Source organism: Pygoscelis adeliae, unplaced genomic scaffold, assembly GCF_000699105.1.
Source record: "Pygoscelis adeliae isolate BGI_AS28 unplaced genomic scaffold, ASM69910v1 Scaffold14, whole genome shotgun sequence".
In the NCBI taxonomy this organism is placed as follows: domain Eukaryota; kingdom Metazoa; phylum Chordata; class Aves; order Sphenisciformes; family Spheniscidae; genus Pygoscelis; species Pygoscelis adeliae.
Window position 1 is genome coordinate 18,735,327 of NW_008825109.1, and position 16,504 is coordinate 18,751,830.

Genomic DNA, 16,504 nt, shown 5'->3' on the forward strand with positions numbered 1-16,504 from the left:
TCCCACGCCGCCGTCCCTGGCCCTGTGCGAAAGGGGGAGCTCGGCCCTGCTGGAAATCCGGCGGTAACCCCGCTTTGCCTGGGTGAAACGTGCAACTGGTGTGCTCGGTGTTTGTTGCCTTCTGTGGGAGCTGGGGAAGCCTTATTTTAGACCGTAAACAACGAGAGCCAAATCCTGTCTTGCTCTGTACAGCGAGATACTTGGCATGCTTTGGGGCATGCTGAAAATGTAGTAATTATAAAAGAATCGTCACCTGCTTTTCTGTCAAATTACATTTACATTCTTCATTTCGGCAATATAACAGTAATCCCAAATTCATATACAACTGGGCCCTCTAAATGTTTGTTGAAATAAAAAAGGAAAAAGCAAGCGTTCTAGCAGTAAAGGTAAAGCGAAGATAACTGTATACACAGTTTCATCATGCAGTAACTTTTGACAGACATGTTAATTTGAGGCACTTCAGGAAGGCACTTTCAGCGTGTGAAAAACATATTTGACTGCAGTAATGGAATAATTGCAATCCAGAAACACTGTAAATTAAGGTTACGCAGCACTCTGAATACTCCAGTAATTGAGTCAGTTCTTTAATCTCAAATATTGTGCCACACTGAAAAGAAAAGGAAAGAGAAAATCCTGTCAAACATGGTGAGTCCAAATTAAAGCAACTAAGATATTCCAAATTTTATTTTGTGGTTTATGAGTTTACCTTTAAAGGTGACTTAAATGGCATAATTATTCTTGGAAACCCTAACGTGTGAGTAAATCTGTGTGTGCGTTAGCAAGTAGTGAGGCCCGAAAGTGGCGGACATGCAGAGAAACAGTTGTCACTGAAGATAGAATATCCACATTGTATGCTTTTCAGAAGGGCTTCCTTCGAGCTAACTACTGAATCCCTCAGTATTTGGACTTCAGATGTGCTTTCAGAGAGCATTTTCCAATTTAATTTAGTCTAAAAAGAACCTACTCTTGTTGTCCAGGTCCATCTTGTGGAGTGAATGAAAGCACAGTAAGTGGGATGTTTGGGAAGTTTGCACGCTCCTGATTCTAACCAAAATGCTAAAGTGGAGGTTTAACTTCCATCTACTGTATTTTTGAGTGTTTTAGACTCAAAAATGTGGAATATCTTGGTGTGCTAAGTATTTATTTGCTTTTAATAGGTTCTAAAATCCTTATGCTAAGGATATTTTGAGCAGTAATAATTTCATGTTAATATAAGAATTGTCTAGTATTGAAAAACTCTTTACCCGATCATTTGGATCAGGTGGCACTCTACGTGAGTTGTATGAGTCCCAGATAACTTTAGCCTATGGTTTAGGGAAACATAGCTCAACAAGTCTCGTTGTTATGTCATTCCCACAACACTCCCCCCACCTTCCCAGTTTTATAAGATGAGGTGTTCATATAGATTCTTCATAGATTTCCTTTTAATCATAGAGATGTCTTTCTTCCTGCACTGGGCATGCTGGTGTGTTGGGGGGGAGTGGTAGGTCAGTCAAAGGATTCATGTTTGTGTCTCGGTGCTGGCATTTTAGTTGTCCTTTAGAATTCGACCACTGAAAGTTTCACAGGGGAGGTTTTAGGGGTAGAAAAAACCTTTGTGCTATTTATAGCATAAGTCCTGTTTATATGCAATCCTTAGTTAAACCATAGGTAACATGTTAGCTGATGCAAATGTGGCTAGGAACAAAACCTTAAGTGAGCAAAAAATAACTGCTGAAACAGCCATGAAGTTGTATGAATTCAGCCTAATATGACCACAGTGGGGATAACGTATGAGGACCCACCTGCAGCTTTCCCTGCCCCCCACCTCCAGTTCAGAGGTTAGTGGTGTGGAGAGGGAAAAAAGTAATAGAAAGGCTCACTTTGCTGTAACAAATCATAGGCTGTATCACAAAAGTAACTCCATCTCCAGCAGTACGCTGTATTTTTAGTTAAGGCCTTTGTCAGGCTGGAGGGAAGTTCTGTTCTTGTGAAGTAATACAAAGGGAAACGTTAGTATTTTGTATAAATGTGAGTTAACAGGTCAGAGTAAGGCTCAACTGACCAGTCAGCTACTGAAGCCTTAGAAGGGAGGGGGAAGTGCGCTATAAAGGGCAAATTGACTTTAGAAGCATTGGTGAAATACAAATAAATTGAGTTTAATCATTAGACATACATTGGAGAGCGGAAGAGGTAGCCTAGGGTATCAGTCAGTCAAAATGCCTTTAAATGAGAGCGTGCATCTTAAAGAATATTTAGTTAGTCTTTAGAATTGTGTTGAGATAACTTGTTTGTGAATGACTTCATTTGAACTGTCAAGATAATGTTTGTAGGTGTTTGTTTGGATTCCAGTCTTGGCCCATTGACTAATACTTTGATAAGTAAATAGATAAAGTTTGCTATCCCTGTTTGCACTTCTTTTAAGGTCAGTATTTTCTATGGTATCATCTCAGAAATACTTATTTACATCTCAGCTAGTAAGGCCATGCCTTTTAATACCGTATGTCAGATAGGAAATGTTCTACAGTTTCCTGATGGGAAAACTGAAACACAGCTTTGTGTGATTTGGTGGAGGTGTTTACTAGAATTATCATTTGAAGTCTGGTCTTCTGCATCCTTTTTTTTGCTTATTATGTAAATATTGCCAATTCTGATGAACCTATGCTTTTCTGTTTTCATAGAAATGTTTCTGAAGTTCTTTCTGATTTGTGTCTGAAATATTCGTAGGATTTTCTTTCCGTTTCACATACTGTGAAGAACAGTTGTGGAAACAAATCTGAGTTAAAAAGCTCATACCAGAAACAAGATTATGAAGATAATTTCCAAAAAGTATTTTCTTTGACTTGCCAATATATTTGCTTCTCAGCTCTTTCAGGTTCTTGTGTCCTTCTAAGTTAGAGTAAGATATGTTAGAACCACAGATGTTTAATTTAGTATTCGTTATAAATATTTTGACATACATACTTGTGAATGGATTCTGACAGTCATTAAAATAATTCATGTGGTTTGTTTAACTGTGGCAAGGAGTAGAATATGTAGCTATAACTGCAAAGGTATTTGTCCTTTAAGTAAAGGCAAGAGTTGACAGTGGATGTTGGTTGTGCATGCTTTACATTATGCCAGTTTACCCCTTACCGTAAGTGAATATTTTAGTATCTAACCTAGTTCTTATTAAAAAAAACCAAAACAACAAACCCACAATTTCTACTAGTATTTTTTGGGATGTTGTGTTTGTGGAGCTTTTTTGTTGTCGGGTGTCTTGGTTTTTTTTTTCTTTAGGTGAACCATGCCTTTAGGAAGTCTGTGCATTGTTACCTTCCCAGAGTAACTCTCTTTGAATACCAGCAGAACTGAAGGATTGTAAGTGGTGAGGTTTTGCTGCAACGGAGTCTCTGAAATCCCTTTGGTCCTATTTCATTTTTTAGCACTGAAATAAACCAAATCCCACAATACGCTTTTTATCCCTGATCCAAAAAGTGAACAATTAGCGTTGTGTAAAATAATGTTAATCTGCAAAGTAGTAACACTTTTTCTGGCTTTGATATGGACTGCTTTATATCATCTCCTGAGGGAAACTATTCAAACCTCTGCTCTGTGGAAAATTTCTATGATTACACAGTGTCAATCCTTTTCCCCATGCCCCGAGTTCTCATATAGTTTGCAAATATTAAAAAAGTGACTATTCAGGCTTAAAACCTGGAAAACAAATTAAGACTCTCAGCGCAGACTTAAAACTTGCCAGACTTCCCATGATTCTTTTTAATTCTCGCTTGTGACTTGACAAGAGTCCAAATGCTGTGGTAAGAATTATGTTGCAGAAATGCAACATAATAATTTTTAAAAAGCTCATTTATGTAATTAAGCTGTGAACAATATACTCCAGGTGTTTAGACTAATAAATAATATAATTTAGAATTTTAATTATGAATGTGCTGATCATCTGAAGATGAGACTTTTTTTAGAGGAGAAAGCATTGTTCTTACGAAGCAAAGCTTACTTTTTGCCTTTTTTAAATCACTTTCTTCTTTTAAAGTCTTTTTGAGCTAAAGATGGAGAAGCAATAAACACGAATACTAAAATGCGTGTTCATTCCTTGTCAGCATAACATGAATCAGCAGCTATTAACCGCTGTAGCCATTCATCTGTAACATAACTTTATTTCCTTAAAAGGAGAGGTAGCTGGGGGCAAGGACATAGATATAAAACTTTAGAAAAAAGCCTTTGCAGTGTATTTTGAATAAACTGTCTCTTACACAAACTGTCTTGTTTTAGCAGTAGTAAATGATAGTTGGCTCCTTGTACTTTACATCTGTGGATGACAGATTTTTTTTTATAGGATAAAGTAAATGTAACTGTCCACCCTAAGGGAACTGAGGGAGATAAGTGACCTGCTGGAAGTTACTCAATAGATCGGCGTAGGAGTCAGGAATAGCAGCCACTTTGTTTTTTCCAAGCTATTTTTTTGGGGGGGGATCTACAATGCCTTTTTTCCAACTGTTCAGGAATTTAAAGTGTTCTAAGAGTACAGATATGTTACAAGCAGACCTTTATTGTCTGCTAGGTGATAAATTAATCTTGCCAGTTTTATTGTGATGGTGTTGACGACTGAAATTGCATCTGGATGTCCAAGTTCAACCAGCTCAGATAGCAGTGACAGCAAAGGTGTCCTGCCTGGGTTCTGCAGGTACTGAAGGGGAGCTTCATTCTGTGCTTTCTCTTATTTTAAGAACTTTACCCGTGTACAAGTGACTTACTGTGATTACTGCAGAAGACTGATATCCAGTATGGTATTAGTGGATGGTTGTTCGCTAAGTAAGTAAAGACCAAGGAACTATGGTTTTGTTTACTTTTTTAGTAAATTGGGTAACTTTTGGGCTGGATCATTTACAGGAAACTTGTGGTAGCTGAAGGTCAGAAAAAAAACCCCATACGTGTAGACTGAGTTGATTGTGGTGGTAGAGCCACATAATTGGTATCTGAGTCTAGGGATGGATAGATAGATAGATAGAAGGTTAGTGCTTCTTTTTAGGAATATCTGAAATGGATTTATTGACCGGTGGAAAATAAGTAAGAGGCTGTTGCTCTTTAAAAGAAAGCACTGACTTGATAGGATGTAACTCCTGTAGCTCACATATTTTTGCCTGGCTCTTGCTAGTACCATTGCTATCTTAGTAGAGCTTAAGACAGAAGAACCACAGGTCAGTTTGTGTTGGTTTATTGCCCCACTTGCTATTAAGTGTATTACAGGTGATGGTAACAAAGTACAGTCCCGTGTTTATTTGGCAGTGAGTCTTTCACAGACAATCATTAGATTTGGATGCTAGACTCGATTGAATCCAAATGCCTGTGGGTTCCCATTGTATCTTGGTGACCATTAGATACTGAATTTTCTTTTCCGGGTCCTTAGATTTACCGTCAAGAGTTTAGATTGTAAGTTTGACAAATCAGCTATGTCTTTCCTGAAAGTGCAAGCTTTCTAAGTAGTAAAGGCATGACCATTATTGATTTCCATGGATTTCTGTGGTCTGATCTAGTGTTTTTAAGGACTCTTGAAACATTCAAACTCAGAATGTTCAAAAAGTATTTTGGTAAACGTCTACACAAATCATAGGTGTGTCATAATATAAACAGAAGCAGAAATGACAGTGATTTGCACTTTCAAACCTGTATCTCAATTTTAAGGGCCATTTTAGTATTCTTTGGCTGTTTGCCTTAGAGTCTCGGAGCCTATGGAGCTCATTTCTGTGACTCATTCATTCTTTCTAGTTGTGAATTTTCTTCTAATGCCACCAGCGGATCTTTCCAGCATCAGCGGGTCTGGCGTTTAAAACATTCTCTTTAGCTGTAAAGCGTACCCCTTTGTCTGTTTGAAATCTCACCCTTTTCAGTTTTTGTGGTGTTTGAGTATAAACTAAAGGACACTGAATTTACCTCTGTGTTAGCTGTCTTATTGTTGTTCTAAGTCATTCTGTGGTAAAGTTCCTGGCAGCTGTCATAGGCAGGCAGAGACACCTCCAGCTGTTATTTTTGTCGTCTTTGTTGGGAAGGAATGATGCAAGTATACAACAAACCAGCTATAAGCATACAGAATTGGTGTTATCTGACTGTTTTTCTAAGTTACTGAAAAGCTTAGCTGTAAACTATATGGCATTTTGGAGGATTTTCCAACATTGATGCAAAATGCAAGATACTCTTTATATCTTCATTTAAAATCTGAAGAAGTTCTTACTATTAATTCACTGCATTGAATAATAGTATGTTTTATTTATTTAGTCAGTTTGGTTGATTTTTATGATCCTGTATGTTTGGCATTCATGATTAACAAAGTATTTTGGACAGAGCATTTGTGTGTTAGAAATTCTCTACAGAAAAGCTGGAATTCTTTGGTAGTTGTCCAGTGGGCACCTGGATAAGTGGCAATGATTTGGGATAATTGCTGCTGATGTTAATATTTGCAGTGAGCTGATGGGTGGTACAGTTGCTTTATTGTTCTAAGGTTTTGAATGTTGTCTTAACGTCTGCATCTTACTGCTAATGCTTCTGGTTAGCCTTGTAATTTTCCCCTTTGAATGGGATTTCTGTTTATCAGCTTTTTGCAACCACAAAGGACTTAATCATTATGGCAAATTGTGACGTTTGGGCTCAACAACACAAAAAAAGGCAAATGCTCATATTGAGTGTTCTCTGTCAGTATATGTAACACTGTGTCTTTTGCTGTCCTTTGCATAATGGGGAAAATTACTCCTCAGCATTAAATACTTGAGAAAGTGGTACTGCATCAAATCCTAACTTTTAGGTGTGGTTTGCTAGGAAGACCTATTGTAAAAGGCATTTACAGGTTTATTATTATTTTAATATATATGTGCATATATATTATATAAAATTATGTATTATTTATATAATACATTATTTCTATATTTACATATATTATTCAAAAGTATATATCTTTTTTGTGAAATGCAATACAAAACTCTTTCCAGGACTGTGTAATTGTCTGAATTTTCAGAGACATAATTAAACATCAAGCAGTTCTTTTGCCCTGTCACAAATGTACGGGAGGTAAGCTGGTTTCTGTGCATGCTTTTGTCAGCTTCAGCGACAACTTGATGCTTCAAAGCTTCCTTCACCTCTCGCATAACCTTTTCTTGTTGACCACAGGATATTGAGTGCAGACTTTTACATGTTGCGGTGGTGCTGCTGAGCATGAAAGTTAATCTACCTTGTGCCAGATTTATATGTGTGTGGATGAGAAATACATCACACTATTATGAGTTTTATCCTGCTAATATGTTCCTACTCTTATGCTATCTATTCCAAGGTAATATCTGTAACTTAGCAACAACAGTTCCTTATAGCTTTACCTGGTCTCAGCCATAATGATTATCATCTTTGGAATATGTGTATATATATATTTTTTTTTTTTAAAGTATCAGGTGGGGAGACTATGGTTTACCTAAAGATTCGCACCAAATGACTCTTTAAAGCAGAGATTGTGGGGGAAGAAAGTAGAGGATCATTTAAATAACTTCTTTTATTCTGCAGTCAGCTAGGAGCTAAAGAGCAGTAGTTGCTACCAATTGTAAGCAATCAGATGAGCAAACCTGCAGTCTAATTTTAAAGTACCTTACACTTACTATACTTCGCAATTGCCTCCATGTTAAAAATATAAGCTAATGAATAACTTTAAATGCATGAGAAAAATGAGTCTTGGATGAGATCTGTATTTGCCAATGAATATTGGTAGGCATCTTGCTCTGATCTCTACGCTGTGTACTTAAACAAATGTATATTCCTTTTTAAAATATTGTTGCAGTGCTAATTTTCATTAAGATAACAAGTATTTTATATGTTCTTTGAAAATAAAGATATACATATTTAGTCAATGAAAAGTAGAGATGTCTAAATTTACTGAAGATATGGTAATTTTACAGGTACCTGTTAGGCATAGTTTTCCTATTGAATTGTATGTTAGCAGGGAGAAACAAAAATTGGAGTTAGTTCACTTTGATAAAGCAGAATAAACTTTTATAGCCAGTATTTAGGAGAAAATATTTTTGCCCTTAGGCAAAATATTTTTTTATCTCAAAATCACTGTCTGATAAAGAATGGAAACTTCATAGTAGCATGCTTGGTTGTGTTTTCAAAGCAGAACTTGATTAATTCAGTTGCAAGTGTTCCTTTATGTAGTTTTTATACTAGCATGTGTGTTTATATACGTTCTCTCCTTCCCGTCCCCCTCCCCCCCCAAGACTATGAGGTTATTAGGTGCGCAGAATTTCAGGTGAGAGGAATTTGAGGAATGCTCTGGTACTGACAGTACTAGTTTTCTTCCACTAACTGAGGGTTTGTAGTTAGTGAGTTTTCATGTTGTTTCTTCTTTAATCCTTTCAATCTGCATTGTAAGGACTATTTTAAGTTTTGGAAGATCTTTTTGGACTCTCCTTATTTTCAATGGTAACTGCTGTATCAAATATCTCAAAGAATATTCTTGCATGTTTTTGTTTCGTAGCATCTTTTGCATTTAGTCACATGCTTGTTTGTTGACACTGACAGTGAACAGTGATTTAAATGTACAGTCATCTGCTGACTTCTGGAATACTTTTACAAGTTATCTGTACCTGCTTTTAGTTTTCCTTACTTAAGTGTTATTTTAAAAATAAAAATAGCGTGGTAGAATAGGAGTTTTAGTCTGGTTTCCAAGAAAATAATTTGTGTTATCATTGTTTGTAGTGTCCATTTTCTTTCTTTTTAGTAACTTGTTGCTGCTTTCATTTGAATTGCCTGAGAGGGGGGAAGAAATTCTGATAGATAATATTTGTAGAAAATTAAAATAAGTAAAATGGACACCTGCACTGGGAGGAAGAACGCCTATAAGGGTCTGTCCTTGTAGGACAATGACAGCATGAGCTTGTAAGTTATAAGGCTTCTTTAAAAAGTACCATTGAATTGTTTTCTCCACTTCACACCTTTTCCCCTCTTTGTCCATCCATAAATGAAATTAATTTTAAGAATTTCCAAGTGCTCCAGGAGAATAGTTAAAGTAGAAGAAAAATTAAACAGTTTACAGAAGAGATGTTCTTTTTCTCTTTGGTACAACAGTAAGTCTTGTTGTTGTGGATATGTATATAACAAATCTACTTATGGACAAGTGTGTTTTGTACTTACATACCACTGTGGAAAATCTAGTTGGCTGTCATGGCAAATACTAGCGTAAGTATGGTTCCATGCCTTTATTACACAACTGGAAAACAGAACGAAGGCATTCACAAGTTTGACCTCTGTTAGTACTTCTCTAAAGTGTTACAGCTTTTTACATTGGTTACATTTTGCCTTTCCTGTTGGATGCTTTTTGTTTTCACCAGCATTTTCAGTCTTCTGGTTCTTTTCCTTTTGATTTCTCTCTTTATCATGCATGACTGTAATTAGATTTTACAGAGAAGACGTGAGAGAAATTTAGTGTTTGAGTGTGGTGTGTGTGTGGTGTTTTTTTTGTTTGTCTGGCTGAGTTTTTTTAAAGGTTCTTTTAAATTTTGAAATGCTTAATGAAATGCTGCATTTTATATTTTGGATACCTCAAAAAAAACCAAAAAACCAACTTGCACCCTGTTTAAAAATAGTGGGGACATAACTTGGCTGATGATATCTTCACATTAGGAAGTACAACATTCTGTCAGAGTAAAGTGTTAAATTGAGTTATGCTCAAATTGGATATTTATTTTTCACTTCTCAAGAAACAGAAGGTAGTGTTTCAGTGTTGAAACCTAATTGGTTTTGGCAGCAACAACATTGGACACTCACTATCAGAGCTTCAAGTAGGCTGCACATGGTTTTGAAAGTATGTTGTGTGCCTTGTGGAGATCAAGTGAAAAGGAGGGTTGACTGTCCTCTGAGTGTCACACACACATACGCTACTCTTCCTTTTAGCCCTCCATGCTATGAAAGTGTCATGAGCTGAATTGGGTATTGGAACTGATTATTTTATAAGGGAAAACTCAAGAGCGGCATATATGATACATGGGTTGTCTATCTGAGGGTTGGGAGAACTTGGGACTTCAAAAGAAGAAAGAAAAAAGAACCTTTAAAGGCCTGTCTGTAACTATAGTTTCCCTCATGAGTTTTGCCTAGGTGTTCACCCCAAAATATGTCCTTATCTGTGCTCCCCACCACCCTGGATTTAGTCTTCCATTTTGTCCTCCATTCCTTTTTGATGATTTTTTTTTTTTCTTTTTAGAGTTTCTGGTAACAAATATGGAGTCATACTTTGTTAAACTGCGTATGCTGTAATATTTGAGGAATATGGTAAGTTAAGGATATAAAGCAAACAAATTAGGAATACATGATTTATATTGCACTGCTTACTTCTCATAAGCTATTATAAGAATAGAATTTCACGAATAATGGCTTCACAGGGAATTATTTCATAAGTCCCATTTAAACTGATTGGAAATTAAATACTTCCTAAGTAAGCAAATCTCTAGTCTTGTCATTAGGTATATGAAAACATTTAAACTGTTTTTTTGCTTTGAAGAATAAGCCGTTTAGGGTTAACAGCACATGGTATAGCTATTGCTTAGTGGGAAAACTCTGACTTGTGTAACTTCTTTTTTTTTTTTCTCAGAACTTTTATTTTCACAAAACAAAATCTTCTATATTTAAGCAAATGCCCCAAAACAGACTTAGTTTCATTGTCTTTGTCAAGTTATAATCTGTACATTTTGTTGCTAAAGTTTGACTCTGAAGTTGAGTGTACAGTGTTCCATGACGGAGTGGGAAAGGCAGATAATGCTGATGCTCTGCACTTTACCGGAGTCCAGACTGGTACTGTGCTACTGCTGCCACTGGAAATGTGGATCTTTTTCTTCTCTCTGTGTTAAAAAGATCACTAAAAATGCCTGTATGCCATGAAAATAACTTGAGTAGTGAGTAACCAGGAGTGTAGCTGGCAGGGTGGTTGGTTTTTTCCCCACTGTGTTTAAAGATGGCCATGCCCTCCTCCCTGCCCACATTGTGAAAGTTTCCCATATTTGAAAACTGAAGATTTGCATTGGCTACACTTTTATTGTTGTTGGGAGCTGGCATAACATAACAACCTCTGTTGAGCAATATAATGATTGGGTAGTCCTGTGTCAGCTGAAGTGAGTCTCAGCAACTGTGTTCAGTTACAGTAACTCTTGGGTAGAATAGTCCAGTGTAATCTAAATGCTTGTTTTAAAGTAACGCTTTTCCTAGTAATATCATATTTTCCTTGCAGGACAGTTCCAAATCTGGTTACATGGTTTCCTCATCGAGCTTTAGATGCGAGGACACTTCTTATTAGGCTTTTTTTTTTTTTTGGTAACTGGAAGAAATGCTCAATCCAAAGACGACAGGAATTTAGAAATACAATGTAAAGATCAGACTTGGAAATGCTGTTAAACTTTGCACTCTCTAAGAGGACTGATTTCTTCCCAGCTCTTTTTTTTTTTGCAAATACCAGTTGATGAATAGCTTCAGGACACTTTTAAAAGTTTATTTCAAGGTTTTAAATATCATAGAATTTTTACCATTGTTTATTACCCAGTAAATACCGTTATTTCAGAACTTTGATGCTCTGTCACAAAAAGGATTCTGTTGCCAGGTCATCTGAATAATAATGATCGATTAGGAAAGCAAACCTTTAAAAAGCATGACAATTCCAATAGTGATGAGCAGGAGAGGGAAAAAAAGGCTGCATTAGAGAATTAAGGCAGGTGGAAAACAGGAGAACTAATCTGCTTTAAAAACAAAACACCAACCTACTAGAGAGAAAATGAGAGTACTTTACCAACGCCTGATGGTTTAGCAAGCAAACTACTTTTGAAAGAAGACAACACAAATCAGTAAACAGAAGTAGCTTATATAGTCTTTTGGTGAATTTTGGCTTAATGCGTCTGTTTTTTATTTCTCTTTACATTTTCATAGTGTTGGAGTCAGAATATACTCAACGAAAAATGAAAGCTTAAATAATTTTTAAGTGTTACAGTAAAGTTACGACTGACGTCACATGAAAAATTGTTCCTTTTTTTGGTCTATGAAACTACTAAAGCAATATTTTAAGATGTACATATTAAGGTTTGGGTACTTCAGATGCTCATAAGCATGTATTTACGTATTAGCATGTATGAAATATTGAGTATTAATCTTAGTCTTAAAAAGAATTAGATCAGGCAATGCATGTTTAACGGTTTGCTTATGTTTTAGTATCAGTAGGTTCCTGTTGGATGTGACTTTCACGTCTACAACTTGTTTTTTCTTCCTGCAGATTTGAAGAAGAGAAGCATGCTTTCCACTGAGACTTACACTACCATTTGTGATACAGAATGTCTCTAAGTGAGAATAGTGTGGTTTTTGCATACGAATCTTCAGTACACAGTACCAATGTACTTCTCAGTCTTGATGATCAGAGAAAGCAAGATATTCTTTGTGATGTTACCATTTTAGTGGAAGATCAGCGATTTCGGGCTCACAAAGCTGTGCTTGCAGCTTGCAGCAGTTACTTCCTTTCAAGAATTGTGGGCCAGGTGGATGCTGATCTTATCATCACTTTACCGGAAGAGGTGAGTATCACTCCCTTCTGTATTTTACCTGCTAGCGCTTCTAATCTGTTTTGTTCAATTCTGTTTTACAGTAGGCTGGTGCTTAACTGAGAAGTTAAGCTAAGAGAGTTAAGAACTGAGGGGAGGGAATTTCTAAGTTGTAAAGCTGCCATTGGTTGAGGTAAAGGCTAGATGGATCAGAGTGTATATCACAGACTGAAGATACAGGAATGCTGTCGTGGGGAATTGTATAGGGGAGATCTTTTCAATTAAGTATATATTACTTTTTAAATTGTGCACCTGATTCAAAGCATGTAAGTTAGTCAAAAAACAGGCCTTAAATGGTAAAGAGGTATTGCAGAACTAGTCCTCCTATATGAAAAGAGAATACTTTTGGAGTAATAAATAAACAAATTAAAGCTTAAAATGGTAATACCTTTAAATCAGTGTCATTAAGATTTGGTTTCGTACGTTTGAGTAATACAACCGTGCTTATATTCCTTGCTGCTTACTGTTGTTAAGAATTTTCTTCTTCTCAGTTCCCCATCCTTTTTATACACTGATCATTAGCCTGATTTTTTTTTTCCTACTGTGTTTTATTACTTTTAAGACTGAGAAAATGTATTGCAATTACTTGCTTTATTTCTTTACCCCTAAAATTCATATTCTTAAATCAGATTGAATTTAAAGGCATTCAGCGGGAATGAGCCAGAACCTGACATCCGTAGGGAAGGAAATTTATTATTACATATCTGGAGCATCCAAGACATTTAAAGATTCCAGTTGGTATTTAGTTAAGTTATAAGAGGCATGAGGCAAGCAAGTGACTGGATTTTTACATGAAATGCTGTGCTTGTAGATGAAAAGTGAAGAGCCTCCAAGTGCTCTGATTGTGCCCAATGGTAGCAGTAATCTGAAGAGTTAAATAATCAATGCCTTTCTGGGAGGTAGTTCATGGTAATCAGCTTTGCGGCTGGGAAATAACATGCAAATTGTCGGCAACTCAACTAGAATCATTAAAGTTGGAGGAAAGGTGCACATCAATGAATATTTAGTGACATTGGAGATTACGTTATAGACTTGTTCATGTACAAGACTGAGCTGAGTGTTAATGCATAGATGATGTATTCAGAAAGCCTGTACTTCAGTAAAGTAGCTACCTCACTGGCTTTGTAACATACTGAGATAAGCACACGGATTCTCTGTTACCAGAATCTTTCTGATTTTATAGAAAATAGAAAACGAAAAGGATCAAGCGGTCTCTTTACAGAGCTTCACTGGTCTTTGCTATTCTCTGTTGATCAATGAATGTGTTATAAAATTACGTTACAGCATAATACTGCTATGTCACTTTTACTCAACCTTCCTACTGTGTGTGTTCATTTCTTCTTATACTTTTTTTCCTAGTGGCTTAATATGTTGATAGCCTGAACGTCTCTCAGATTAAAAGAAAAGTGACGATGGGAGATGATGTGGCAGGGAAGTAGGATGCTGGGGGACATAAAGCCATGATTTGCAGTAAAAGAGGGAAATTAGCGGCATGTAAAACTTGTGATGTTAAAGAGAGAACTTTGCTTTGGGATGATGGAACAAATAGGGTATTGGAAGAATAAGAAATGTACATCAGAGTTGGAGAGGGGAAAAATAGTCTCTGGTGCAAAGCAACAGTGTTCCAATAAACCCATGAAATAAACCTGAGTTAGAAGGGACCGGAGTTTGTAAAGAAAATGGAGGACCATAATAATCCTGATATTTACTGCAATGTAGACTTAAGAGGACTCTTAATGTAGTTTAGTATTAGTGATGCAAGAACTGAATCTGCTGAAGCAACAAGCAAAAATACTAACAGTGAATCTCATGTTTTAATCATTTGATCTGATCACTTGGTAAAAGCATTTTAAGACAACAACTTGAGCTTCTCTTCTGGGAACTGCTGAATACTTTGAAATGAGTCAGTTTATGAAGCTGCATATTTGAGAGAGAGGGAAACACTGATCACATGGTTTGACATGTGATTTTTTTTTTTAACCTTTTTAATCATCCGAAGTATTTGAGGTTTAAAATGAAAGACACCAGTCCACAATCTGAGATACCAAAATATTTTTGGAATTAAAGTACTTCATATATATTGTATTGTAAAGACTAACTGCTGACATCTTGGTGTAGGTTCTGTGTTGTTTTTCTACCAGTGTTTTTACTCTGAGTTAAGACTTTCAGCCCAAATACAAATTAAATAAATGGCTGCTGCAAGAGTTGCTTTTGTAGGTCAGTCAGACCAAGAGTCTTTCTAGCGTTCTATCTTGTTTGAGGATAGCCAGCTAGAAATGTGTAGGAGAAAGTGAAAGGAGTATAGACTGTTTTTTCCCCTCTTGATCCTTCTAGTTTTTAGCAATAAGTGTTTCTACCTTATATAGAAAGAATGTACAGTTCTGAAATAGCATTGTATTTGTTTTGTTCAGTTTCGTGTATGAATGTCACTTGTTTGTAAACACACTTTAATGATCTATTGACTGTACTAAGCTTGAAGACTTCTTGCCAGCTTATAGATAAACTGTCTTTTACACTCCCCTTCCCCACATTATTAAGGATGAATTAATGTGGTGGTGTAATCAGTAGTCTTCTCTCCAGAGCATATTTCAAATGCTATTTTAAGAATTCTTTAGATAGGTCATACGAGTTTACAGACAGTTTTGCTGAACTGTCTCTGTGCAGATCTCTTCAACTTCCTTTCATGTGTTGTTTATGTGTTCTTTAAAAAAACCCCCAACCAACCACTAAAAAAACAAATAAAACAAACCCTCAACTGATTCCTAAATTAAATTGCATGTATAGTTAATTATGTTGCTGGCAGAAGAATTCAGTATAGTTAATGCATTAATATAGCACTTTATTCAGCATAAAGTCCTGTTCATTTCAATAAAGGAGGGGAGCAGAATGTGGGCTTGAGTTTGAGTAGTAATAATGGACATACTGCTTTATCCTTCACTTGCAGGGAAAGGCTAAAGAACTGTCATGTAATTTGTAACATGGTGATCCGTTTAAAGCTTTCTGCCTGATTCCTTAGTAAATCTTTCATGCGTAGAAGATGATCTTGTTCAGCTTGTAACAATACAGTTTTTGTTTATCTCTGGATTCCCTGTTAGGCAACTGTTCTGCAGTAAAAACTGACATGATAATGATGGAAATGTTCAATTAAAACTACCTACTCGAAAGAGGCTTTAAACTGAGAATAATTGATTTTGGTGTACAGTTTTTGGGTATAATTGTTTTCATCTGTGGGAGGAAGAAAGGAGTAGGTGGCTACAGTAATAAATAATCATGTGTGGTCAAATTCCATTTTTTCAGACTTTTTTATATCAATGAAGCGTAAGACTGAGCAAATAACAGTAACTGCTCTTTAAAGGAACAATTAAATAGCAGCAGCATTTTGATCTTACTCTAGAGTAATTCATGTAGAACTTGGGTTTGAAAGGTATCTTTGTGAAGTTGGAATCCAGCTGCTGGTTTTCAGTGTACAGCAGTATTTTTCACTTGTTAGTACTGTATTGTCAGAACATTTTATTAAGAGATTGATCACAGTGAAGAAGATAATTGCCACAAAACGTACAGGATAAGATTGTTTCAGAATGAGTGTGGCCAGGTTTTCTCTGTGGAACAAATCTGCTGCTTTTGTCTTGTACTCTGTCCTGCTGGGGTGAATGCTCACAGGTAAACTTGGGTTCTGTGTGTTTCTCTATTTAAACCCATATTGGCCATACTAATATTTTTTCTTTCTTTTTTTTTTTTAATAGGTGACACTTAAAGGATTTAGTCCTTTGCTTCAGTTTGCATACACAGCCAAGCTTATTTTAAATAAAGACAATGTGTCTGAAGTTTGCAAATGTGCTGAATTTTTGGGTGTACACAACATTGAAGAGTCTTGCTTTCAGTTTCTCAAATTCAAATTTTTGGACTTTAAGTCAGGTCAGCAG

At 36.2% G+C, this 16,504-nt stretch overlaps 1 protein-coding gene across 1 annotated transcript in view; it reads left to right on the forward strand.

The window, feature by feature from the left end:
• The first annotated feature begins 10,196 nt into the window (after positions 1 to 10,196).
• BACH1 (BTB and CNC homology 1, basic leucine zipper transcription factor 1) overlaps positions 10,197 to 16,504 on the forward strand; it is a 17,991-nt gene continuing 11,683 nt past the window's right edge. Inside the window, 3 exon segments of the mRNA XM_009327815.1 lie at positions 10,197 to 10,278; positions 12,260 to 12,554; positions 16,325 to 16,504. Of these exon segments, the coding sequence (XP_009326090.1) occupies positions 12,318 to 12,554; positions 16,325 to 16,504 (417 nt within the window). The 5' untranslated portion in view covers positions 10,197 to 10,278; positions 12,260 to 12,317.